This window comes from Bidens hawaiensis, unplaced genomic scaffold, assembly GCF_021521415.1.
Source record: "Bidens hawaiensis isolate Kalapana, Puna unplaced genomic scaffold, B.hawaiensis_p1.1 tig00002772_1, whole genome shotgun sequence".
In the NCBI taxonomy this organism is placed as follows: domain Eukaryota; kingdom Viridiplantae; phylum Streptophyta; class Magnoliopsida; order Asterales; family Asteraceae; genus Bidens; species Bidens hawaiensis.
This window is the reverse complement of record NW_027491150.1, coordinates 2,807,832-2,835,822: the sequence shown is the minus strand read 5'-3', so window position 1 is coordinate 2,835,822 and position 27,991 is coordinate 2,807,832. Positions and strand designations below refer to the sequence as shown.

Sequence of the window (27,991 nt, the reverse complement as noted above, 5' to 3'; positions counted from 1 at the left end):
ACGACCAGAGAACAAATTCTGTGATGGTATTACATTAGCCTGACTTCAAGTCGCACATTATCATTTGTTAACCGACATTGATGTAGTAACTTCAAGTCTTCGACATCCTTAATGATAAATATTTACACAGGATTAATGCCGTTGTAATGTTGTACACACATCGTAATTGTCAATAGTATGCAAGCAAGGACTTATCATAATTCAGCATACAAAATCCAAAAGTTTAATGACCAATTAACTTGAACTTTAAGTACCGGATAAACAAGCGTGCATCACATAAATCATGTATTCAATCTCAGGGAACTAAAAACCAAGTTGAGGACTGAACAAAGGTATCTCTAAGTTTAGGCATCAATCATTAGCCTGGATATTATGGCGCGCATCTGTAATTCAGTACACAAAGTCATCATTTCTCCTAGTGTCGAATATTTTATTTCGTATTGTGTGTTGGAACACTAAGGTAAAATTTAGTATTTTTGAAGTCATCAAGAAGAGGGTTGTAGGGTATTTGGTCTTTGTCTTTGTGGGCAGACCAAATTCTTCCATAAACACCGACGTATCAAGCTGCATATATAATCACACAAAAACGCATCATTTAAACTGCTGATGTGGCACTGGCTGATGACATCAGATGCCATGTATGCATAAACTGTTAATTAAAAAGTAATTTGTTTAATGAGTTTACAAATGACCTATTTTATAAACTTTTTATCCAAAAAATATTTATTAAGTCTCACCACATGTGCCATATACATATACACTAAAATGAAAATAAGATGCAACATCAGCAAAAACATCAGGAACAAAGTGTATGCTGGTTTCTATTTTTTTAAGTCGTCTGTTATTTCACGCAATTAGCCTGTACTGAAATTGGATAAAAAGGTTTCAGCACATCAAGCTAACCCAACCCAGTTTGAGCATGACCTAAAAAAATTGGCTCATTTCAACATGAACCTGTTTTGACCCATTACCCGACCAACCTGTCTTTGCACTACAAGTAGATGTCAGATAAAATATTTGAACATACCGTTATAGTGCGCCTTTTCTTTCCTTGTTTGGAGGACCTATCAAAATGCTCAACTCGTGATTTTAACCACCCTGAACTGTAATGGTCGACACGTTATAAAAGCCAAAAATCTGTTGGGAAAAATATGTCTGCGTCACCCTGTAAGAGACTTGTTAGACAATATGATGACAAGTCTTATTACTCAAATTACAAACAGATTGATAGATCCACTGGTTTTATCCATTTAAAAAGTATTTAAGGAATTTGATACATAATCAAATAGGTTTACGAACATCTGTGTCGAATTAATTATTGCAGGAGTATTTAAAGAATACGAATGGCAAACAATACCTTGGCATCCAGATAACTGCTGTGATCTGAACTACTTCCATCTTTCTGCAGACAAAAGGCTAGTTGATCAAATGCCAGGAACATGATATGTAATATCATCATGTAAAACTTAAAACCAAATACAACCCATTTACTAAAGAGTTAAGAGTGGGTTGATCCGTTTATGTTTTATCTCTAATCGGATAAATAAAATTAAACAGGTATAAAATCAGCCAACATCTATTTTAATATTACCAATCATATTTGACAAATTAACTATTTAAGGAAAACCAGAACTTTTGGACACACTCAATAGACTCGTGTGATGAGCCTATGATAAACATAAAATGTTGAAAACGGAGATTATATCCTTCAACAATCATAGCCTTTTATGTGTATAATATTATAAATTTGGTGAAAACTAATGAACTATGGTACCTTGGTAGAAACCAATGGAGCTCTGTCACCAGGTACTTTAACATCAGAAGCGATCATTGACATCTTTGGCAGGGCTCCGTGTAATGCTTGTAGAAGTTTCTATATATCACATGAAGCCACATTACTACAAATACGAATTGTCAAAAAGATGGTACCCCATACTGTTTTACTGAATGCGCAAATAAATCTCTTGACTTTATTTTTACATGATTAACTCCATACACTTTAAAACTAAAGGATAGGTTTTTAATAAGAATTCATTTCATATATATCCTTCCAAATTTCATGACATCATACTCATATAGAAAACAATATTTACTATGAATAATGTCATAGTGTTCTGTTCGTTTATCTAGAGAAGCATGTTGCTGGCAAATATGATATTACAAATTTAAGAAAGGTGTATCAAACTATAAAGAGGATGTCTATGAAATTGTCCCTTTTAATAAGGTGTAGCCTTGATCAGGCAAAAAAGTACATTTATTATGTTCAAAGTGAACTGCAGGGACTTTATCATTAACTTCTAAAGTTAAGGAATGAATATAACCATAAGAGTTGTCCAATTTAGAAATTAAAACCGATCCTTACCAAACACCCGGTTGGTAGCCAACGTCTTCTAGGTTTGGGAAATATTTTAACCCAAACATTGCTTGGTAATGAAGGCTCCCGAGTTTCTAGGGGTCTATAATCTTTATCAACATTTAGAATATCCAAACAACCTTATGCCTATGTATTTATATATGCTTATGCTTATGTTTATGTTTATATATGCTTATGCTTATGTATTTTTATGCTTATGCTTACGTTTATATATTTGCTTATGCTTATGTATTTATATATGCTTATGCTTGTGTTTATATATGCTTATGCTTATGTATTTTTATGCTTATGCTTATGTTCATATATGCTTATGCTTATTTATTTTTATGCTTATGCTTATGTTTATATATGCTTATGCTTATATATTTTTATGCTTATGCTTATGTATTTTTATGCTTATGCTTATGTTTATGCTTGCGTTTGGATGATGGGAATGTATGATGAGAGATGGTGGCGTGGCGGAGGAGAAGAGTGATCGGAACACCGGTGGGATGATACGGCTGTTGGCGCCAGAGAGGGGTTACGGACAGGAGGAGAAATTACGGATAAAAATTCGTGTTTCCGTGTCAGTGCGTTAGTTTTGTAAACGGACGTTAGAAGACACTAAAAGACAAACAAACATAAATGACTCTAACGAACAAACAAATACGAGGAGGACCGATCTTGAAAAGCGTTTTTGTCCTAACATTTTGTTAATTATAGACAGTGATGAATGTGTACTTAAGGGAGGGTGAAACCACTCTATTAGTTAACCATAAAGGTGCACAAAACAACCGGAACGGGACCCGACCCGACCCGCGGGTACGGACAGGTCTTTGGGTTTCCCCGGAACCACCAATACCCGGTCAAAACCTGACCCTAACCGATACCTGAAAAAAACCCAATTGAACCGGTCAAGTACCCGACTATACCCGAAACCGGTTCCTACCGTCGCCCAGTTTTGACTTTTGTTAACCATGCCATGTTCCGGTTCCTGAGAATACCCGGTTTGTGCACCTCTAGTTAACCATAAGAATCAAGAAGTGTCTTAAAGGTGAATTAGTTAACATTAGGGGTGCAAACGAGCCGAGCCCATTACGAAAACCGAACCATAAAATTATGTTTTTAGAAAATGGTTGAGCCAAACCATCGACAATTTTTCGTTCAATTTGTTAGTCTGTTATTTGGCTATTAGGCTAACCTTTATGAATTACTACATTTATGCGTTTGTCGTAAGTGTAGATCCCGAATGAACCAAAAACACTTGGTTTTTGGCCGAAAGATCTTGTGTGAAGGCCGAAAACGATCAAAGACTGACCAAAAGCTGTAAACTACAGTCGAGAACACCCAAAAACGCGTTTGAGAGGCTGATGGTAACCAAATCCCTATTTTGGTGGGATTTTAAATTGTTTCCAAAGATAAGGAAATCCTTGACCAAACCAGACTATGTCCTTCTCCAATCAGTACCTCGCCGGAAAACACACAAACACCACAAAAACCCCGAGATCTTGAATCTGTTAATATCAAACAGAGCCTTGAATGGTTCAAAAGGCTCTGATACCAATTGTAAGTCCCGAGCTTGGATCTTTCAATATGATATCAACAAACCTAATGTTATTGCAAAATATAACGTTAAGTGATTCAAGACAAACAATGATAATACGTAAAGAACACGAGATCTTGCTTCAAAACACACGTTGTATTAACGTCGGGTGCTTAAGCACAATATTACATAAAACCCGTTCATGGCTAGAATCCCTATGAACACCAACCCCACCTACCCTATACATGTCATTTATATATAGGGAAACCAACAACCTAACTCAACAGAGCCCAAGCCCACCGAGATTACATGTCCAAACACTTATCGATATACAATAATATAAAACAAGTACAAACCACCAAAATAAACCCCAACAGTAAGACAATTATTTCTTAAAATATTTTTATCTTATAAAACAAAAGTTTATAAAAAATCAGTAACAAAGTAAAAAAAAATCGTATTCACCCTTATACATATGCTATATATTAATATCCATCACCAGTTAACACTAGATTTGATAATGCGTGACTATGTAACCTCAAATGAATCAACAATATTTGAACTCCGACTGCACATTGGTCGGTTTAAGGCTCTCAACCCGACTCATGCACGCCCACAACCGAATCAACATTTATATTTAACCATCACCATCAACATGTATTCTACAATTAAATAATAAGATTGTAAGAGAGTAATATACTAGCTCTGTAACTTTAGTTTCATAACATGAGCTCTATGAAATAATCTTTAGAAGCTGATGAATTCAAAGATATATATGATACACATTACGGGTTCTCCTTTGAGGACTCAAAAATAATATTTGCAAATTCCACGTCATACTTTGGCCTCAGAGCTGACAGATTACGATGGGGGAACCGACCCGTTTGAACCATCTTTGCGGGTTTTTGCAGGATCTTTCACCATCACGGGTTTAAACTGAGATAAGAATAAAAATCAGATAACAATCATCTAATACAAAATATAAAATTTACTTACAACTTATTACTGATATTAGTAGGGGTGTGCATGGTGCGGTTTGGTGCGGTTTTGGGATAAAACCGAACCGAAAACCAAACTTTCGGTTTTTCGATTTTTCAAAACCATTCGGTTTCGGTTTTTTTGGTTTTCGGTTTTCAGGTTCAGTTAGGGTTTTCTACTCGTATTTTGGGCCAAAAAAGTTTGACCCAAGATATCCAATTGGGCTTAATATTTTTCTTAAAAAAATAATGATTAACAAAATAATGTTTATTTGTGCATAGAATATTAAGAGCTAAAAAATATGCCTACATGCAATGTTATAAATTCAATAGAAAACGTTAAATATAAAATAAAAAAATTCAAGTGGATAGAACATAAAAGATTCAACTAAAAAGCAATTCAACATAAACGATGCACATTTAATAGAGCAATATTATATGTTGTTATCATTAATCGCATAAAGAATTAAACAAATAGTTATAGGTCGGTTTGGTTTTAATGATTACGGTTTGGTTCGGTTCGGTTATTACGGTTTTTTAAAGTTTTTTTTGGTTATTTCGGTGCGGTTTGGTTTTTCTGGTTATTCTCAATACACAAAACCGCACCAAAACCAACATCGCGGTTTTTAATAAAATACAAAACCGAACCATCGGTTTCTAATTCGGTTTGGATTTTTCGATTTTTTCGGTTTCGAATCGGTTTTTTCGGATTCATGCACACCCCTAGATTTTAGCAACCAGTCTCATTTTTAACTAATTTTACATGTAAATTAACACTAGAAATAAAGACGCCACATCAGCAGTTATCGAAAAATCAGCAAAAATAAAAATTTCCTTTTATGATATCAAACAAATATAATTATATATCGAAGAAGTGATGACGAACCTGGTATATAGAGTATATAACATTTCTTCTTATTTGTGCCATCATTTCAATAAAGAGATTGTATCCTTCAAGCTTGTACTCGATAAGCGGGTCCCATTGTGCATATCCACGTAAGCCTACAGCTTGTTGAACAAATTTAAGTGCTTGCAAGTGTTCTTTCCATAACCGATCTATGTTGCTCAATATTAAGAATCTTTCCGCTTCTTTCATTAATCCTGGTGCTTCTCTATCCACAATATCCTATAAATAAATTGCATGCTTGTTTATGTAAATTATAATGTAGTTCATAAAGTCAACAAGTCAACCCACTGACTTTCTTTTATATATTCAAGTAGGGGTGCAAATGAGCCGAGCCTGAGTCGTTTAACTTTCACAGAGCTCGAGCTCGGCTCGTTTAGATCTCTATTTCTAAAGCTTGAGCTCGGCTCGTTAGTCGTTTGTAGTTGTTCAAGCTCGGCTCATGCTTGGGTCTTTTACTATTTCTTAATTAATTTTTATATATTTATAATTATTATTATATAGTTTTTTTCCATTTATAATTTTATATATAACATACTATGTATTATTTAGTTATTTTTTCATAACACTGTATAGATTAATTAATAATTATTAAAGATTAATTAATAATTATTTAGTTGTTTTTTCATAACACTATATTATTTAGTTATTTTTCCATAACACTGTATTATTTAGTTATTTTGTATTATTTAGTTATTTTTTCATAACACTGTATAGATTAATTAATAATTATTAAAGATATATAGATACATATCGTAAAATTTATATTAATGACTTGTATAATTTATATAAATGACAGGCTCATTTAAGCTCGTGAATCGGCTCAAGCTCGATAAGTAAAGCTCGGGCTCCTTTATTAAACGAGCTCACTTTAGGGCTCGGGCCCGTTTAAGCTCGGCTCGATTGAGTTTTTTAAGAGCCGATCTCAAGTATCTCGCGAGCAGCTCGGCTCGTTTGCACCCGTATATGCAAGAGCAATAATTACCCTTTTCTGTCTCGTCCACGAAGACGAAGATAATTCCTCAACTCTTCATAAGTCGAAGAATTGGTCGCGAGTAAATCTGGAGTCAAATCAGTCAACAGATAGCAGTACCTGCAGTCAAATAAGTTATTATAATTAGTACTCTTACATAAAGAGGTAAAAATAATTAACAGATATCGAAATATGAACTTACTGCTGGAGTTTGGCAATAAGCTTTTCAAAATCCCAGTTTTCTTTAGGAGTATCAGGACCAATATTTGCCTCTTAAAATTCCAAAATAAATTAATAAATAAATTATATAATAAATAAATAAAAATCAAAAGTAGCAATATATTAAAACCTCTAATATGTCATCCATTGTGAGTTCAGCATACTCAATAATTAGAGATTGGAGATCTTCAGATTCTAAATGTTATGTTGTGGTCTCCGATCCATCATGGGTCGGGTCCGGTTTAGACGAATAGACAGAATTAGGAGTTTAAGCTGTTTGAGTTTTGGCCAAGCCCAAAAGCTCTAATCAGGCCCAGTTTAGTTAAAGGGTTAAACCCTAATTGTCTAGTCTATATATTCTCTCCTGTACTTGTAAGTTGGTATCACTCAATAATAAGAAAACCCTAGTTATCGACAGTGGACGTAGGTCATACACCGTGACCGAACCACTTAAATCCTTGTGTCTCTTTCGTTTATTCTTTCGGTTTTACTATTGTATTCGTGTTTGTGTGTGACTCCGAACCTAACAATTGGCATCAGAGCCTGGTTCTCGATTATACACACAGTTCCGCCGCCGCTGCTCCGCTGCTACAGTTCCACCGCCGCTGCTACAGTACCGCCGCCGCCGCTACAGTACCGCCGCCGCCGCTACAGTTCCGCCGCCGCTGTTTAGGGTTCCGCAGCTGCTGGTTCGTTTTTTCTGATCAGTTTCCAGTCCTTTTATTCCTTAGGTAGTTTGGTTGTTTGCTGTAATCAAAACTCAGTTTGGATAACGGCTGAGGACGGAAAGATCAAGATTGAGAAGTTTGATGGTCAGGATTTTGGATGGTGGAAAATGCAAATTGAGGATTTGCTATGTCAGAAAGACTTAATGGAAGCACTAGAAGAGAGGAAACCGGAAAGTATGAAAGATGATGAGTGGAAGGTACTTGACAGAAAAGCCATAGCTGTTATTAGACTCTCACTAGCTAAGAATGTGGCATTCAATATTGTAAATGAAACTACCACGTATGGTCTTATGAAAGCCTTGTCAAATATGTATGAAAAGCCTTCTGCATCAAACAAGGTATTTCTGATTAGACAGCTAGTTAACACCAGAATGAAGGAAGGGGCATCTGTTACCTCTCATGTTAATGACTTCAACACTATTATTTCTCGTTTGTCTTCTGTTGATATCAAGTTTGATGATGAAGTTCAAGCGTTACTCTTGTTATCCTCGTTACCCGAAAGTTGGTCAGGGACTGTTACTGCAGTTAGTAGTTCTTCTGGGAATACTAAGCTTACTTTTGAAGGAGTCCGGGATTTGATTTTAGGGGAGGACATAAGAAGAAGGAATTCTGGTGAGACATCTAGTTCTATATTGAGCACCGAAGGGAGAGGTAGGAGAAGAGAGAAAGGTAATGGCAGGGGTAGGTCAAAGTCTAGAAGAAGAAGTCAGTCAAAGCCCAGAAAAGACATCGAGTGTTGGAATTGCAAAGAAATGGGGCATTTCAGAAACCAATGCCCTAACCCCTCAATTTCAAAAGAAAAGAAAGAATCTAAGAAGGAAGTTAATCTGGCCACCGGTTCAGATGATTCAGAAGGTTCAGAAGAGACTCTTATCTGCTGTGTTGAAGAATCAACAGATTCATGGATTATGGATTCTGGTGCATCTTTTCATGCCACTTATAGCACGAAGAAGATGAAGAATCTCCGAACAGGTAATTTTGGTAAAGTTCGTTTGGCTAATAATCATGCTGTTGATATCACGGGGATGGGGGATATTGAACTAAAAACTTCATTGGGCACCTCATGGACTCTAAAGGATGTTCGGGTCGTTCCTAGCCTTAGAAGAAAGCTAATTTCTATTGGGCAGTTAGATGACCAAGGATATGATGTTATGTTTGGTGGGGGTCAATGGAAAGTTGTGAAAGGGAATCTTGTGATCGCCAGAGGTAAAAAGAAGGGCACTTTATACATGGTTGAAATTCCAGCTGATGGGGTAAATGCAGTGACCAGTGGACCGAGTCAGTCTAGTTTGTGGCACCAACGACTCGGCCACATGAGTGAAAAAGGGATGAAAATGCTCGTTGCTAGAGGAAAAATTCCAGAACTGAAGAAGGTTGAATCTGAATTTTGTGAACCATGTGTTTTCGGTAAAAAGAAGAAAGTATCTTTTGTGAAGACCGGAAAACAACCGAAAGCTCAGAAATTGGAGCTTATTCACTCTGATGTCTATGGACCAACTTCAGTCTCTTCTTTGGGAGGATCGCACTATTATGTCACCTTCATTGATGATTCGACACGCAAGGTATGGGTTTACTTTCTTAAAAATAAATCTGATGTTTTTGATACTTTTAAGAAATGGAAAACTGCTGTTGAATTGGAAACTGATTTGAAGGTGAAATGCTTGAAGTCGGATAACGGTGGTGAATACGTTAGCAAAGAATTCCGTGATTATTGTGAAGAGTACGGTATTCGGATGATCTTTACAGTCCCTGGCACTCCTCAACAAAATGGAGTGGCAGAACGAATGAACAGGACGTTAAATGAAAGGGCAAGAAGTATGAGACTTAATGCCGGGCTTCCAAAGACGTTCTGGGCAGATGCAGTTAACACTGCAGCTTATTTAATTAACCGGGGACTGTCAGTACCGCTGGGTTTCAAGACACCAGAAGAAGAGTGGAAAGGTAAAGCTGCAGATTATAAGCATTTGAAAGTCTTTGGGTGTAGCGCTTATGATCTAGTGAAAAATGACAAGCTTGATGCTAAAGCTAAAAAATATGTTTTCATTGGATATGGGTCAAACGAAATGGGCTACAGGCTTTGGGATTTAGAAAGCAGAAAAGTAGTCAGAAGCAAGCATGCAACTTTTAATGAGGCTGAGTTATACAAAGATAGAAACACTTCAAAATCAAGGGTTCAGAAAGAGCAGGTTGAATATGAAATTGATGCTCAGAAAAAGACAGTTGAGTCAGCTACCGAACCCGAGACAGAAACTGAAGAAACCACAGTTCCTGAATTTGAAGATGATGATATTGGTGGAAATGAAGAGTCAGAGGGAGTCTCTGACAGTGGGAGTTCAGAGTCTGAGGATGAATAGTCTCCACAAGAACCTGACCCGCCTCAGCACTGGGTTAGGAGGTCCACCAGAGTTTCTAAACAGCCGGTACGTTACAAACCTTCAGTTAATTATCTCCTTTTAACTGAAAATGGTGAGCCAGAGAATTATTATGAAGCACTTAAGTTGAAAGATTCGCTCCAGTGGGAGCATGCTATGAAGGAGGAGATGAACTCTTTGAGTAAAAACCAGACATGGGTTTTAACCAAGTTTCCACCAGATAAAAGAGTTCTACAGAATAAATGGGTCTATAGAGTCAAGGAAGAACATGATGGGTCTAAACGATACAAAGCTCGTTTAGTGGTCAAGGGTTTCCAGCAAAAGAAGGGAATTGATTATAATGAAATATTCTCTCCAGTTGTGAAGATGACCACCATCAGATTGATCTTAAGTATTGTTGCTGCAGAAAATTTACATCTAGAGCAATTAGATGTTAAGACAGCATTTTTACATGGTGATCTTGACGTGGAGATCTATATGGCACAACCTGAGGGATTTCAGGTTGCCGGGAAAGAAAAATGGGTCTGCAAATTGAAGAAAAGCTTGTATGGTTTGAAGCAGGCACCTAGGCAATGGTACCTAAAGTTTGATGATTTTATGGTGAGAACTGGGTACAAGAAATGCGAGGCCGACCATTGCTGCTACTTAAAGAAGTTTAAATGCTCATATATCATTCTACTTCTTTATGTAGATGATATGTTAATTGCAGGATCTGATATGAAGGAGATTCGCAAGTTGAAGAAACAGTTGTCTGATGAATTTGAGATGAAAGATCTTGGTCCAGCCAAACAGATTTTGGGGATGAGTATATCCAGAAAGAAAGATGGCTCCATAACACTATCCCAAGAGAAATACATAGGGAAAGTGTTAGAAAGATTCAGGATGAATGATGAGAAGACTAAACCGAGAAACACACCTTTGGGAAGTCATTTCAAACTTACCAAAGACCAGTCTCCCAGAACAGAGGAAGAAAGAACAGAGATGCCTAAAGTTCCGTATGCATCTGCTGTTGGCAGTCTCATGTACGCCATGGTTTGTACACGGCCAGACATTGCTCATGCTGTCGGGGTAGTTAGTCGTTTTATGTCGGATCCGGGAAAGGAACATTGGGAAGCGGTGAAATGGTTACTCAGATACTTAAAGGGTACTTCCAGTTTGGGGTTATGTTTTAAGGGGAAGGATACAATTCTCAGGGGTTATTCAGATGCTGATCTGGGTGGATGTAAGAAGACGTTTAAAAGCACTACTGGTTATGTTTTCACAGTTGGGGGAACAGCAGTATGTTGGATGTCCAGACTTCAGAAAAGTGTTGCTTTATCAACCACTGAGGCAGAATATATGGCAGCAGCCGAAGCAAGTAAAGAATTAGTATGGTTGAGAACTTTTCTTGAAGAGTTGGGAAAGAAACAGGCAGAGTTCTTCTTATATTGTGACAATGAGAGTGCAGTGAAACTTGCGAAGTATCCAGTCTATCATTCGAAGACTAAGCACATCGGGAGGAGATATCACTTTGTCAGAGATTTGATCAGTGATGGTGTTTTCAGTTTGAAAAATATCTCAGGTGCTAAGAATCCAGCAGATATGTTCACCAAGCCAGTGATACTGGATAAGCTGAAGCTGTGCAGAGCTTCAGCAGGCCTTCAGGAATAATGTTGAGAAGGCGAAGGGTAACTAGGAGGTGCAAAACCAGATGGGTTTTATTTTACATGTACAAGGCAATGCAGGTGAAGACATTTTACGTCTCCAAATGGGAGCAGGTTGAAATGTTTGACGCATCCAAGTGGTGGTTTAGAGAAGATGTCTCGAAGCCCAAATGGGAGATTGTTATGTTGTGGTCTCCGATCCATCATGGGTCGGGTCCGGTTTAGACGAATAGACAGAATTAGGAGTTTAAGCTGTTTGAGTTTTGGCCAAGCCCAAAAGCTCTAATCAGGCCCAGTTTAGTTAAAGGGTTAAACCCTAATTGTCTAGTCTATATATTCTCTCCTGTACTTGTAAGTTGGTATCACTCAATAATAAGAAAACCCTAGTTATCGACAGTGGACGTAGGTCATACACCGTGACCGAACCACTTAAATCCTTGTGTCTCTTTCGTTTATTCTTTCGGTTTTACTATTGTATTCGTGTTTGTGTGTGACTCCGAACCTAACACTAAAGCTCTTCTTCTCTCGGTATAAACACGGTCTCTTTGACTGTTCAAAACCTCGTCATATTCAAATAACTGTTTTCGGATGTCAAAAAAGTAATTTTCCACTTTTCTTTGGGCTTCATCGAGTGCTTTTGTCAGCATTTTTGATTCAATCGGTAGATCCTCAACTCTAAAAGCTCTCATCATGCCCTAACAGTTTTAATGTTCATTAAGATTTAAATAATTTGTAATTATGTAATTAAGAAAGAAAAATATAAGACAAGAGTTTAAACCTGAATTCGATCCCCGCCAAATATTCGAAAGATGTTATCTTCAAGACTGAGAAAGAAACGGGTACTTCCGGGATCCCCTTGCCTCCCACTTCGCCCGCGCAGCTGTATACATTTGGAAGTTCAAATATTTGGCGGTTTTGAGAGCGGAATCTAGGAAGGTTGCTAAGCATGAGACAGCGTGTTTGGAGAATCAGCACATATTCATTCCATTTGCCTTCGACACTTTTGGATCCCAAGCTCACGAGGTGGTTCGCTTCTTGAAGCGGGTGCAGAAGGTGGTCCACAGTGACTCGCAGAGCCCGAGGAACCAAGAATTTATATTTAGTAGAATAGGCTTTGCGATTCAAAAGGGGATAGCGGCGCAGCTTGTTGCTCGCTTACCCATTATCCAGATGTAGCTCGGTTTGTGTTATATATAAAAGGATACGTGATTTTAGTTTAAAAAAAAATATTATTCACACACATGTAAGTGCATATGTATGTATAAGTGCATATGTATGCATGTTTATAAAAACAAGAACTCAATATTGCATATGCTATGCTGTGACGCAACGATCTATGCTATGCTATGCTAGGCTAGGCTACACTATATAGCATAACATAACTACATACATATATAATGGGTGAGGTCACTGTACAATAATTGCTTAACGTACGATAGGTACGCGAGACGCTCAAAGGCAAAAACAAAAACACTCAAAGGCAAAAAATTCTAAAACGCTCAGCCAAAAAACTAAAACGCTCAGCCAAAAACTTAAAACGCTCAAAAACGGTTTTCGTGAAAAAAAGTAAAAAATTGATTGATAAACTGTTTTTTTCGGTGAACCAATGAAATGATTAATTGGATATGTATTGACGATTCCAAGATGTTGGGATGTGATTTCATGGATCGATTTCGTGAATTTAAGATACCCGTGTACATAAAAATATATATAAGCTAACGGGCCGAGTGCAAGTATAGATATTTCACCAGGATATTGTGAAATTGTATCAACTAAAAACTCAGATGCGGATTTCTCTATTTTCTTTGATTTTGGCGCTAGTAGATTTAAGTCTCCTAGTCCATCTGATCCATGAATAAAATCTAGTATCTCTAGCTATCCTGGCTGTCCACCCTGTAACATGTAAAATATATAAGCATAAGCATATATAAACATAAGCATAATCATAAGCATATATAAACATAAGCATAAGCATAAGAATATATAAGCATAAGCATAAATAAACATAAACATAAGCATAAGCATAAGAATATATAAGCATAAGCATATATAAGCATTAGCATAAGCATATATATAATCTTATGCTTATGTTTATGTTTATATATAAGCATAAGCATAAGAATATATATAAGCTAACGGGCCGAGTGCAAGTATAGATACTTCACTAGGATATTGTGAAATCGTATCAACTAAAAACTCAGATGCGGATTTCTCTATTTTCTTTGATTTTGGGGCTGGTAGATTTAAGTCTCCTAGTCCATCTGATCCATGAATAAAATCTTGTATCTCTAGCTATCCTGGCTCTCAACCTAGTAACATGTAAAATAAATATAAACATAAGCATAAGCATAAGAATATATAAACAAAAGCATAAGCATAAGCATAAGCATAAGCATATATAAACATAAGCATAAGCATAAGATTATATATATGCTTATGCTTATATATAAGCATAAGAATATATAAGCATAAGCTTATAAAAACATAAGAATATATAAGCATAAGCATATATAAACATAAACATAAACATAAGAATATATAAGCATAAGCATATATAAACATAAGCATAAGCATAAGAATATATAAGCATAAGCATATATAAACATAAACATAAGCATAAGAATATATAAGCATAAGCATATATAAACATAAGCATAAGCATAAGAATATATAAGCATAAGCATATGCATATATAAACATAAGCATAATCATAAAAATAGCATAAGCATATATAAACATAAGCATAAGCATAAGCATAAGCATAAGTATATTTAAGCATAAGCATATATAAACATAAGCATAAGCATAAGAATATATAAACATAAGCATATGCATATATAAACATAAGCAGCATAAGAATATATAAACATAAGAATAAGCATAAGAATGTTTCTTATTATTTCCTTAGTTTAAAGACGATATCTGAAAATGGTACAAACTAAAAGAACGAAAAGTGTAATTTACTCTAGATAAAAAAAATTGGCATCAGCATACATTTAGCAATCTGAAAGTAATAGTTGTTACCTGTTGCATCAGAATATTCAACACATGTTGCTAAATCATCATGATTTCCAGCAATTTTACTGATTCCTGTATGTAACACAGTTGCATTTAAAATGGTCTGAACATCTACGTTTGTCAATATCATCATTATGCATTTCACTAAAGCATACTAATATCAAAACCTAAAAACACATTTATTTCAAGATATCGAGCATTAACTTTGACTTGTCAACTAAATTTAATCAAAAAAGTTTAAACCTGAAAACAAACCTGGTTATGGAACAATCAGAAACGGTACTAAATGCAACCGCCTCCCCCATGGATCTCCAACAATCCAGAAGCTCTGCTTCCCCAGAAGCTTCGAAAGCCAGTTTAGATCCATCCACATCATACAATCTAAGACTCTGTGAACACAATATTTAATTATTCAATTACACTGAATATGTAGTATCAAGAATTGCACACGCAGACCCTAACTCACAATAAAAAAAGGTTACTTACACTATCCCAGGATGAGATGAGGAGATTGTTGGAAACTGGAGCAAAGCGAATTCTGGAAATAGCATCTTGAATTGGACTTTCTTCAAACTTTAAACAATGTGTGTTCATCTTTGTAAACTAGCAAATATTGAAGTCGTTGAGCCTAAAGGTTTAAATAAACAGTTAAGGTGTGTCATTTGTGATCTAAATGTATATATGATGCCACAAGTGTGACGTGTTATGTGTTGTGATAAGTAATGCTGCATAATTAATAAAAAAAACTGAACTTCAAAGTTCAAACTCATCTCCCAAAAACAACCAAATTCACACAAACAGCAAAGTATAAAGAACCACTTCAACAATATTAGTTCAAATCAGTACTGATTTTCACATCTTATGGTTCAAACTTCAAAGTATTTCAATGTTAAAACATTCTTCTAACTACTTCAGTTAAGTAAACAATGTGCATCCATCTTCGTAAGCTGGTACGTGTTGAGGCTTTTAAGTCCTAAGCTACATAAAAATCTGGATAACAGCTAAAGTTCTTACCAATTTATGCAATCGTGTAACGTTTTGTCATCATATTACGCAACATTGTGCTTACTATATGCCAGTTGTAATCTACTTGATGATATCTAATGCTTCCTGATCAATAAGAAACTGAGCTCCAAATTCATCTCACAATAACAACAAAAACACACACAAACACCAAAGCACACGGAACAAGTTCAACAACGTTTTTTCAGATTCTATCGTTTCCAAGTACTTCAACATTATTACAATCACACCTTCTAACTACTTCAGTGAATTAAACATACATTATATACGGTGGGCAAATAAACCGGTTAACCGACCCGAAAAGCAATCCAAAACCGAACTGGTTTGAAACCGCTTATGTAGAAACCGGTTCGGAATCAATTGAAACCGTAGGTTCGGAACCAGTTTGTAATTTTCTCCACAAAAACCGGTTAACCGAACCGAAACCGGTCAAATCCGAACTGTAACCGAACTCTGATTAACTATACTAACTAACTAACTATTCTTCTAATTAACTAACTAACTAATAGTAAAAGATTCATGTCATCAACAGAAGCCACGTCAGCATCAATCAGGTAGAATAAATACCAACAGTTACTGGCTTAATCGATGAAAATTGAGCTAAATTAGCAGAGTTAGGGTTTCGACTAGTGTATTTCATTTTAATTTTCTAATTAATTAAAAAAAATGAGAAGTTATGAAGGATTTTGAAGATATGAGAGAGTATTACACTGACTTAGGGTTTGTTGATAAAAGTAACTGTAGATCGGTCGGATGAATCTAATAGTAATTGAATTAGGTGATTGAGAAGGTTCGTGACGTCGTGGACGGCGGTGCTGCCGGTGGTAGGTCGGTAGTACGGCGGTTGCGGACGGCGGTTGGATGCTTGTCGTGATTTATTTGGTTCAAAAGTGAGTTTTTTTACACATGTAAAAGACGAAAAATGAAATTTACTTTTTTATAGAACACGAAGGGTAAAATGTGTAAACACTTGTTGTTTAGATAAGACATCTCCAACCAGCCCCTCGATTTTGTCGGTGCGTCGTTAACTACTTAACTCGCTTGGTTGGATGTTACCCGTACCCGATTAAGTCACTCGACACGATGAGCACCCTAGTCTGTAGAGGTCTTTGGAGAGGTGAGTGTAACATAGTTATAGGGTCATGCTAAGACCATTCAATGTCAACAATAGCGGAAGTAAAAAAAATTCATCCAGATATTCAGAGACGACTCTAGTGAAGAATATAAGAAGGGAGTAGAGAAGGCGTTTCGTGCCTGTATGAGGTTGTCTTTAGACATGTTTTTTGTAGTATATATGTACAAGATTGGTTGGGCCGGCCCTGATCAAAAGAAGCTAAAAAAAACACTTGCCCGAAGATATCGAAAACGGAGACGATGGAGACGTCGGAAGTGGAGAAGATGGAGGGGATGGAGATGGCGTTGGGGCCGGAAGCCAAGTCGGACCGAAAAACGAATAATTCTCATACTGAAGAACACAATTAGGCCTGAAAACTCTTCCACCTACTCTTCTAATCAAGGGTCTAACCATATCAAAGGCTACACTTAAGCAATCGTGTCAATCCATTGCGGATATATCAGGCAGGCCCGGCCCAAGGGTGTGGCAGGGTAGTCGACGGCCATAGTCCCGACTTATTCTGTCATTATATTGTACTAAGCTTTTTCGACCATTATATACACTTATATGATGCTACTTATTTAATTTTTTACTATAATAATGTAGATAAAACACTATTTTATGTTTTGTACGTATATTGAATTCTCTAGTGAAGCAAATTATTGTCACAACGCGCACGAGATGTGTCAATTGGGTCAAGATTTGGTTGAGAACAAAAGACGTATTTTTACACTCGATCGCTTCATATTTATCAACTCTTAGTTAGCACCTACATGGTAGAGGATGATTCCAATACATTTATGTTAAAGATGATCAAGTTTAATTAATAACATGACTTCAAACATACTATGGGATCATGAAACCAATAAAACAAACCACCTCAAAACATTTCAGACTTCAGTTCACACCCAACAATATAATGATAGAATAAGTTATACACACAAAATTCCAGTTAATGACACTACATTACCACAATGTGTTGACTACTTGAAAGTCAAGCCCATTGTGCCAAACATCCAGCAAGGTCAAAATCTGGATACATTTAAGTTTTTAACCAACAAGTCAAATTACACTAAACTGATCATGATGATATCCATCAGTAGCTCATATCATTAGGCAAAAGTATGTTTAATGTTCACATAAATTAAAAGATTTGTTCTATGCAAGCGGCGACCGAAGAACATGATCCTTTGAGGTATCGACTGCAGCAGGGGAAGCAAACTGCCACATGGGCACTCCTTGGAATCCCATGTACGGAATGTACTTGTTGCCGCCAACGGGTGCGGGCCCAGGAACTGGGACTGGCATTACAGGATGCACTGGCGGGTAATAGGCGGCCGGAGGCGGGTGGCAGCAGGCGGTTTTCAGTTGTTGCTCGAGTCTCTCTTTCTCTGACTTCAACTTCTGTTTCTCATCTCTCAGCTCATTCTTCTCAACCTGACATAATAAAGTACAGCTTTTATGGTCAAACTCGCCACAATTCAAATAAGAATTGAAATAGACCAGGTTGTAAAAAGACTCGACTTGTCCACACAAGTCACAATTTGTAACAAAGATTGATAAAGTTATAAACTTTATGCAGAAAAACTTACCAATTATAGAATCTTTTGAGGTTAAAAGTAATGTACATTTGACAGACTAAGTCAAAATTGCATTTTTACCTTCAATTCATTGATTTTCACTAGCAAATCTTGTGAAGAATCTTTAAGCTTTTCAGCTTCATTCCTTAACTGAGTGACCATTCGAATAGCATCCGCCAATATAACGCTCTTATCCGTCTTGGTTGATCTTCCCGGGTCCAATATTTCATTCAATTCTTGAAACCTTTCAAACAATAATAAAACACAAAAAAGTTATTATTTACCATATTAGGAGAATACAAATTCACATGCATGCGATATAAGTATGGTATACATAAAACTATAGCTTGCCTGTCATTCAATTTGTCCCTTCGTTTCTTCTCTCGACATGCTTTAGACTCGGAGCATGATCCAGGATTTGCCCTACAACAAAAGTTAATAAGCATGGATGTACTGAAAGAATAAAAACTGAAAATAATTTATTTGTACTTTTAAATACCTCTTTCGAGAATCCTCCTCCTTGGTAGCATTATATGAATCTTCAAATCCTTTACTGGAAAAGTAAAAGAGAACACACAAGATTATCATGATGAAACTAAATAAAACTACTCTAGTAAGTGGTAACTAAATAAAACTACTCTTGTAACAGTTTTTCTCAAATGTAAATACTTCAACCATAAATAATCAAAACACTCAAATCCGATTATGGTCACTCTGCAAGTCATGATAATCACCCTAGTCACATTCAAACACCAAACATAGCAGCTTTGCATGAAACTGAAAAAACCTAACCTGGAACAACTGAACCAAAACAAAAACCAATGGTTTGATTTTATGTGTTTCGTAAAAACTGAACCGATCTTACAGACTTTTATTTTTTATTTCAAGTTATAAATAAATAATTCATAATAGTTTACATTGTTAACCTAGATATTTTATCCCAAATGTATACTAATCAACTATTTATTAGCTAACAAAAAGATCTTTGGCCAACTTATTTTTCGGCCCAAATGTTCCAAGCCCAGATGAATAAACCAAAACCGAACAGGCGAACAGTTTTGAAAAACTCAGAAACCGACATTTCAGTTCTTGGTTTGGTTTTAACCCAAAACCGAATCGGCCCATCCCAGGCAACAAAACATATAACAAGCTTATGTATTCATTCATTCCTGCAACCTCAACTATGGTTATCAATTTTAAAGATAGTTTAACTAATTATCAAATTGGCTCATAAAATCCAAACTTGTAATTTTATTTTGGCATGATGATAGCAATTTCTCTTTTAAAAAAAAATCTATACCAATCGTTGGTATCCCAATAGTATGTATTAGATTCATGAACACAAAATTATTTTTTAGATTCATGAACACAAATTAATTTTTAGATTCATGAACACAACCCTAAAATCAAAATAGATAATGTTTACAAAATTAATTATCAAATTCATGAACACAACCCCAAAATAACAAAATTAAAATAAAATATGGTTACAAAATTAATTATTAAATTCATGAACACAAATTTAACGGGAAAGTTAACGTACAAATAAATTAACACGCTAACTGTGCGAATCAAGTAGTGTAATTATATATACAAGTAGTGTAATTATGTAATTACAACGTAGTGTAATTATGTACACTACACTATAATTACACTACTTGTATATATAATTACACTACTTGATTCGCACAGTTAGTGCGTTAATTTTATTTGTTCGTTAACTTTCCCCGTTAAATTTGTGTTCATGAATTTAATAAATAATATTGTAAATCCATTTGATCCACCCCCCAAATTTAATTATTGTTTACATAATTCATAAACACACCCCTAAAATTCAAATACCTTATATTATCCAAGGCATCAAAATTTTATAAACACTTCAACAAAAGATAAACATGTATATTAACAATTAAACTAATTGCATGAAAAAATTGAATAAATTGACCTGGAATTAGTTGAACCGGAGAACGGATTAGCCGACCACTGAAACTCCGGTTCAAGCGACGGAAGCTCGCCTCCGGGAACCGAAAACTGGTCGATTAAACTGAAATCGAAGAAGCAGTTCGATCCATCGTTGTTGGAATCGTCAGCCATTGAAATCAATTGCCGGAATTTGAATTAAATACTCCGGCGTGATATTGAAGTAGTTAGGGCATGAAATTGAGATATGAGAACTGTAATGAATGAAGAGATTTTATTATTAATATTATTATTCGGTGGGAATGAGAATTTGGGAATTTAGGGTTAGAAATTGAATCGATAAAAGAAAGAGATTGGATTTGGGATTGGTTACTGGGTGGCGGGTGTTGTTCTTAGCTTTACACGTCGCAATAATAATAATAATAAACCAGCCGGGCTTGCCCCAATTATAAGAAATATTATAAGAAATATGATGGATGACCAGGATGTCCTGGATTTGAATCTTCATTCTGATCGGATTTTACTAGACCATTAAAATATGTCGTGTCTTCGGGCGGGGTTAGCCAACTGGGTTTTACCGGGATCATCAAGTCAAACTCGGATGTCAGCGTGGATCCCGATCATATCAACATAGTTGGCCTGAGTAGGGTGGCAGGGCGGGACGTGTTCGCGCAGTGAGATAACTTTTAACTGTGAAAGTCACCGATCAAAATAATAATAATAATATATGACACGATAGATCCTTTACTATCACCTTGTTTCACTAACAACACTATCTAATGATATGAAAGAATTGTGCGAACAACGAACCGTTCATGAGAAAGTTCGTTTACGTTCATTAGTTGATTAAAAGAACGGATGAGAATAAGGAACTTTTTTTGATTAACTAAATGAATGAGTTTAATTGTGTACGTGAACGTTTGATGATATGGTTGTTTACATCCATTTATATTACTTAATGTTTGATTAACTAAGAGAGCCCAGATTTGGTTTCTAGCCCTAATATTTAGTTTCAGAGACACTAAGGGTGATGATGAGAGACTAGACGAGTATATGGATTTCACTAGTTGGATCCTTGAACTAAACGGGTTTTATCTCACCGCACGGGCGTGCTTGAGGTGAGGTTTTTCCCGGATCGAAAGATGAGTATATCTCGATGTAGTGAATTTAGTCAGTAACCCATTTGAAGAATTCAGTTGGCCGTTCAAATAAAATGTTTGTTTGTATATGTTTATTCATTAAAGGTTTTAATATATATGCGAAATTAACATATTTATATGAATGCTAAATAAAACGCTAACACAAACATAATAATCGGATATAACCGCTAACACCAACCACCTCACTTCTCGTTTAGCGTATTAAAACAAAAGAATGTTTGTGTTCGTTCGTTTGTGTTCGTAAACCCTTCACAAACAAGTTCATTTCGTTAATGAACAAACACACAAAGAGTTAGTCTCATTCGGTTAGTTGTTTGTGAACCGTTTGTTTTTCTAATAAAAGTTTAACATGTGAACATGAACAACTTACAAAGCATCCATCTATCTATTATTAGAAACCATATTCAAGTGTCCCAAAATTCGTACGGTTGTTAGCCAATTTTGAGGAAATTGTAGGAGTATGGTACTAAAACCCGGTTCTACGACCCTAAATCTATTATGTTTGGCTTATTTTATTACATGGACTAATACAACGTTATTGGGCTGAGAGGGTTTTGTGAAGGTAACCCTAACTGGGCTAGGCCCATTAGGGTACCATGATGGTGGCCATGAGACTCTATATAAGGAGGTCTCCACCTCCTTATCAAGGGTCATGCTCAATAAGAGCCACCACCACCTTTTTGTGTCTGTGAACAAGAAATCCTCAGGATATCTTAGCAGTCGCCTCCACACCCCCGAAACCATTGCAGGTCCCAGCATTGCAGGTCACAGGCGTTGCCGCAGAAGAAGAAGATCAAGACGTGGTTCGTTCATCTCGAAAATCCGTGGAAACATCGTCATGGATCAGGTAAGATTCATTTCGTGCTTCGACATTGGCGCCATCCGTGGGACGGCAACGAACTGCCCTTCGATCTTCATCTCGGCTGTCAGATCTCTCCCAAGAAAAACACAGATCTGGAAGTTTACAGAAAAAGGCTTCAAAGCTTGTTCTATTAAAGCTCAAAAAGATCCATAAGATCTAAAAAGAGGCTTCCAGATCTGGGCAAGAAGAAACGGCCTGATTCGAATGGTCAGATCTCCGAATCTGTGATGGTTTTAAATCTGCTCCGGGCTTCAGATCTGTCCAGATCTGATTCACAGATCTAGGTCTAGATTACAGACCTGGATTTTAGGTCTAAAGTTGCAGATCTGACTCTAAAATTGCAGATCCAGAAATTACCAGACTTCCGCCGCCATGTACGCACGCCCGTGGGTTCTCACTCCGCAGCCGTGCATGTGCCGCCGCGGAAACCACCATCTGGGTTTTGCGCAAGAGACCTCCGCCATGCACGCGCACTCACGAGTCACCACTCTATCGCCGTGCATGCGCGCATCAGGCTACGCGCCAAACTTCAAGGTTGGGAATCCTCCTAATATCCCATATGGCTACGCGCCAAGGTTGGGAATCCTCCTAATATCCCATATGGCTACGCGCCAAACTTCAAGGTTGGGGATCCTCCTAATATCCCATATGGCTACGCGCCAAACTGCAAGGTTGGGAATCCTCCTAATATCCCATATGGCTACGCGCCAAGGTTGGGAATCCTCCTAATATCCCATATGGCTACGCGCCAAACTTCAAGGTTGGGAATCCTCATAATATCCCATATGGCTACGCGCCAAGGTGGGGAATCCTCATAATATCCCATATGGCTACGCGCCAAGGATGGGAATCCTCATAATATCCCATATGGCTACGCGCCAAACTTCAAGGTTGGGAATCCTCATAATATCCCATATGGCTACGTGCCAAACTTAGGGGTTGGGAATCCTCATACCATATGCTCACGCATCACATATGCTCACGCATATTACACATGCTTACGCATCACATGCTTACGCATCACATGCTCACACATGTCACAGTCTACACGCACGCGCACGCAACATCTGCGCGTGGCGCATAACACAAAACCAAAGTCTACGCGCACGCGCATGCAACATCTGCACGTGGCGCATGACATAAAGTAGCTCGTAAGCCGCCTCACGCGCAAGCTCCACTATTATTACAGCTCATAAGACGCCTCGCGCGCAAGCTGTTATTATTCTTACAGCCCGTAAGTCGCCTCACGCGCAGGCTTTATTATTCACAGCTCATAAGACGCCGCGCGCGCAAGCTGTTATTATTCTTACAGCCCGTAAGACGCCTCACGCGCAGGCTTTATTGTGCTACAGCTCGTAAGACGCCTCTCGCGCGCAGGCTTTATTATTCTTAGCTCGTAAGTCGCCTCTCGCGCGCAGGCATTATTATTCTCACAGCTCGTAAGACGCCTCTCGCGCGCAGGCTTTATTATTCTTAGCTCGTAAGACGCCTCACGCGCAGGCTTTATTATTCTTAGCTCGTAAGACGCCTCTCGCGCGCAGGCTTTATTATTCTTAGCTCGTAAGACGCCTCACGCGCAGGCTTTATTGTGCTACAGCTCGTAAGACGCCTCTCGCGCGCAGGCTTTATTATTCTTAGCTCGTAAGTCGCCTCTCGCGCGCAGGCATTATTATTCTCAAAGCTCATAAGACGCCTCTCGCGCGCAAGCTTTATTACTTTCACAGCTCGTAAGTCGCCTCACGCGCCAGCTCAATTATTATTCTCAAAGCTCATAAGACGCCTCTCGCGCGCAGGCTTTATTATTATCGCTCGTAAGACGCCTCACGCGCAGGCTTTATTATGCTACAGCTCGTAAGACGCCTCTCGCGCGCAGGCTTTATTATTCTTAGCTCGTAAGACGCCTCACGCGCAGGCTTTATTATGCTACAGCTCGTAAGACGCCTCTCGCGCGCAGGCTTTATTATTCTTAGCTCGTAAGTCGCCTCTCGCGCGCAGGCATTATTATTCTCACAGCTCGTAGGACGCCTCTCGCGCGCAGGCTTTATTATTATCGCTCGTAAGACGCCTCACGCGCAGGCTTTATTATGCTACAGCTCGTAAGTCGCCTCTCGCGCGCAGTCATTATTATTCTCACAGCTCGTAGGACGCCTCTCGCGCGCAGGCTTTATTATTATCGCTCGTAAGACGCCTCACGCGCAGGCTTTATTATGCTACAGCTCGTAAGTCGCCTCTCGCGCGCAGGCATTATTATTCTCACAGCTCGTAAGACGCCTCTCGCGCGCAGGCTTTATTATTATCGCTCGTAAGACGCCTCACGCGCAGGCTTTATTATGCTACAGCTCGTAAGACGCCTCTCGCGCGCAGGCTTTATTATTCTTAGCTCGTAAGTCGCCTCTCGCGCGCAGGCATTATTATTCTCAAAGCTCATAAGACGCCTCTCGCGCGCAGGCTTTATTATCCTTAGCTCGTAAGTCGCCTCTCGCGCGCAGGCATTATTATTCTTAGCTCGTAAGTCGCCACTCGCGCAGGCTCTATTATTATAGCTCGTAAGCCGCCTTACGCGCAGGCTTCATTATTTTTACAGCTTGTCACCATCATGGGAAAAACCTCCAAAAACTCAGACAATAAAGACAAGGCCAAAGAAAAGGGAAAAAACCGCCTCACACCTTATAAAGTCCAGCGCTCCACCTAGACGCTTGCGCGCCCAGGAGCAACACTGGACTTGGGGGGCTTGTAGGGGTATGGTACTAAAACCCGGTTCTACGACCCTAAATCTATTATGTTTGGCTTATTTTATTACACGGACTAATACAACGTTATTGGGCTGAGGGGGTTTTGTGGAGGTAACCCTAACTGGGCTAGGCCCATTAGGGTACCATGATAGTGGCCATGAGACTCTATATAAGGAGGTCTCCACCTCCTTATCAAGGGTCATGCTCAATAAGAGCCACCACCACCTTTTTGTGTCTGTGAACAAGAAATCCTCAGGATATCTTAGCAGTCGCCTCCACACCCCCGAAACCATTGCAGGTCCCAGCATTGCAGGTCACAGGCGCTGCCGCAGAAGAAGAAGATCAAGACGTGGTTCGTTCATCTCGAAAATCCGTGGAAACATCGTCATGGATCAGGTAAGATTCATTTCGTGCTTCGACAGAAATGATTACATATTTGTGTAATATTAGAACATGATGTTGAAAAAAATGTCACATGGGTTGTTTTGAATGAAAATAATGTTATTAAAATTACCAATCATATTAATATATATGTAAGGATATCTTTTCCCTTTTGAAAAACTTATTATTTGAGTTGACAATATGCTTTATGTACCACTCACAAAAAGATCAAATTGGGTGAACAAAAACCAATCTCACACAATAAAGTTTTGTACAAACAATAATCACAAAAGGGTCCACAAACCAAGTTGATTGGGGATAGAAATGTACAAGAAAAGAAGCACAAGGTACAAGTTGGAGTAGCACTAGACAACAAATTGGCTGTTGGATTGAAGAAGGGTCTCAATCCTTTTCTTGATCTCTTCTGGATTTGCTCCCACAAGTCTCCCAACTACAACACCTTCTTTTATTAACAAGAATGTTGGCATTGCCTTCACCTCATATTTGCTTGCTATTTCCTACAATTGTTTATTAATTTTTCAAGATGAGAGTAAATTACATTAAAGTATATATGGTTTGGATAAACAGACACCACTGATGTGTCATATAGGCTGTATAAAGTGCATAAATTGTCATACGGGTCGTACGAATACCAAATCGTATGACCCATATAACATGTTTGACTAACGTAGAAATGACTGCTAAGACCACCGACAAAGTACATATGGTTTGCCGCGCGTATGCTATTTTCCGCCTTTCATACAGGCCACCGTATGCAATCATATGGCATGTATAACATTATAGGGTCCATATGATGTGACAATTGTGTATTTTTTGGGTTGTGTTTGTATAGCATCGCACTATTATATATATTAGACTATAAAAAAACTAACTTTACAAACATACTAAATTTTTAAATCATGCTATTGTATGTAATTAACCTTTTACAGCTTCTAAATTGGGTAGTGTGGCGATCTCACGAACGATGATGACGTGGCAACCGTATAGGAAAATATCAGTTACATGATGAAGTGGTCACTAGATGCATATACAATAGCAAGAATTAAAAGTTTGTTAATTTAAAATGTAAGCTTTAGAGTCTAAAACAAGTAATAGCAATTGGTGCATATTTCAACACATCACCAAAAAGAACATATTCACATCAATTTCAAAAGAAAATATAGAGTTTTCACTAAAAAGATATTTTCTAGAGTTTTGAGAATCAAAATAAAGTACAAAAACACGCATCAAGTATTTATTTGTATTCCCTATCAATTTCCCATAAAGAAATAGACTTTTGAACAAAAAGAACCACCGTTTTCGTAACGCATGTTGCGCTACAACTACTAAATTGTGGTGTAAACGCGCCAAGAATAATATGTAAGCTGTAAGATTTACCTTAAAGTCATCAACATCAACTGTCATAAAGATTATGTCATTGTAAACTAAGGCCAGTTCTTCTATAAAAGGGTTCATGGCAATAGAGGGGATGCACCATGATGCAGTAAAATGAGCCACAATCTATAAAAAATATAAACACAAATCCATTAAGTATACACAATAAAATATAAACACCAAATTGATTTGCATATTATGAATTTTTGTCACTTAGAAGTAACAAAAAGACACCAAAAGACTTGACCTTTTTTTACAGGTGATTCCTATCTCATAATGGAATTTGAGATTTGGAATCAGAATTCAAATCTGACAATAAGAATCAGAATTCCAAAAATACCCTTTACAGTTTATATAACAACCAACAAAAAACTAATAACAGTTTCTGAAATAAAATAAGATCAGATAGAATAAATTCATAAAATGTTTAAATTTTTAGTGTTTAATTGAATAAATTCTTAGGTATTCCACTTCCAACTACACAAACACCTAAAAGAATATTGAAGATAAAAATGAAAGCTTTTTTTCAAGTTGATAAATATGCATATACTAAAAACAGTTTCTGCAATAAAATAAGATCAAATGAAAAATTTATAAAAAGTTGATATTTTTAGTGTTTAATTGAATAAATTCTTAGGTATTCCACTTCCAACCACACAAACACCTAAAAAAATATTGAAGAAAAAAATTAGGACTTATTATTCAAGATGATAAATATGCATATACTAATAACAGTTTAGCAAAAAAATAAGATCAAATGAAAAATTTTATAAAAAGTTCATATTTTTAGGATATAATTTAATAAATTATAACTAATTGATGCAAATACTTACAGGGGTACCATCAGATATTGATTGTTGAAGATATGAATCCCATGTTTCAGTTGAATTAATCTTGGCAACTCTTGGATTTGGGATTTCTTGATCAGCATCCATTTTCCTTCTTTTTCAATGATTTATTTACTGGTAACTTATGAAATAATTAAGTTTATAATAGCAATAAATATTGTTTCGGATAAACATAAATTGGGACCCATTTTTAAAAAATAATTTCCAGCAGATTCTTGAAGGTGTCACAGCCCACAGGTATTGTGT

At 37.1% G+C, this 27,991-nt stretch overlaps 3 protein-coding genes and 1 pseudogene across 3 annotated transcripts; all 4 read right to left on the bottom strand.

Moving 5' to 3' along the window:
- Positions 1-344: 344 nt before the first annotated feature.
- On the bottom strand, positions 345-3,337 carry LOC143621239 (uncharacterized; annotated as a pseudogene).
- A 3,421-nt stretch (positions 3,338-6,758) lies between these two features.
- On the bottom strand, positions 6,759-12,610 carry LOC143621238 (protein translocase subunit SECA1, chloroplastic-like). Its single transcript, XM_077092735.1, has 5 exons — positions 12,491-12,610; positions 12,227-12,407; positions 7,100-7,170; positions 6,953-7,020; positions 6,759-6,870 (listed from the first exon to the last, which is right to left on the bottom strand). The coding sequence occupies exons 2-5, from the start codon at positions 12,402-12,404 to the stop codon at positions 6,759-6,761; spliced, it is 429 nt and encodes a 142-aa protein (XP_076948850.1). The 5' UTR covers positions 12,405-12,407; positions 12,491-12,610.
- Positions 12,611-17,785: 5,175 nt separating this feature from the next.
- On the bottom strand, positions 17,786-20,665 carry LOC143621125 (transcription factor ILR3-like). The gene is made up of 5 exons (XM_077092643.1): positions 20,393-20,665; positions 18,947-19,000; positions 18,799-18,870; positions 18,529-18,691; positions 17,786-18,304 (listed from the first exon to the last, which is right to left on the bottom strand). The coding sequence occupies exons 1-5, from the start codon at positions 20,539-20,541 to the stop codon at positions 18,026-18,028; spliced, it is 717 nt and encodes a 238-aa protein (XP_076948758.1). The 5' UTR covers positions 20,542-20,665; the 3' UTR covers positions 17,786-18,025.
- Positions 20,666-25,779: 5,114 nt separating this feature from the next.
- LOC143621124 (thioredoxin-like protein CXXS1) lies at positions 25,780-27,991 on the bottom strand. The gene is made up of 3 exons (XM_077092640.1): positions 27,731-27,991; positions 26,901-27,023; positions 25,780-26,020 (listed from the first exon to the last, which is right to left on the bottom strand). Exons 1-3 carry the CDS (start codon positions 27,830-27,832, stop codon positions 25,868-25,870), a joined length of 378 nt encoding a protein of 125 aa, XP_076948755.1. The 5' UTR covers positions 27,833-27,991; the 3' UTR covers positions 25,780-25,867.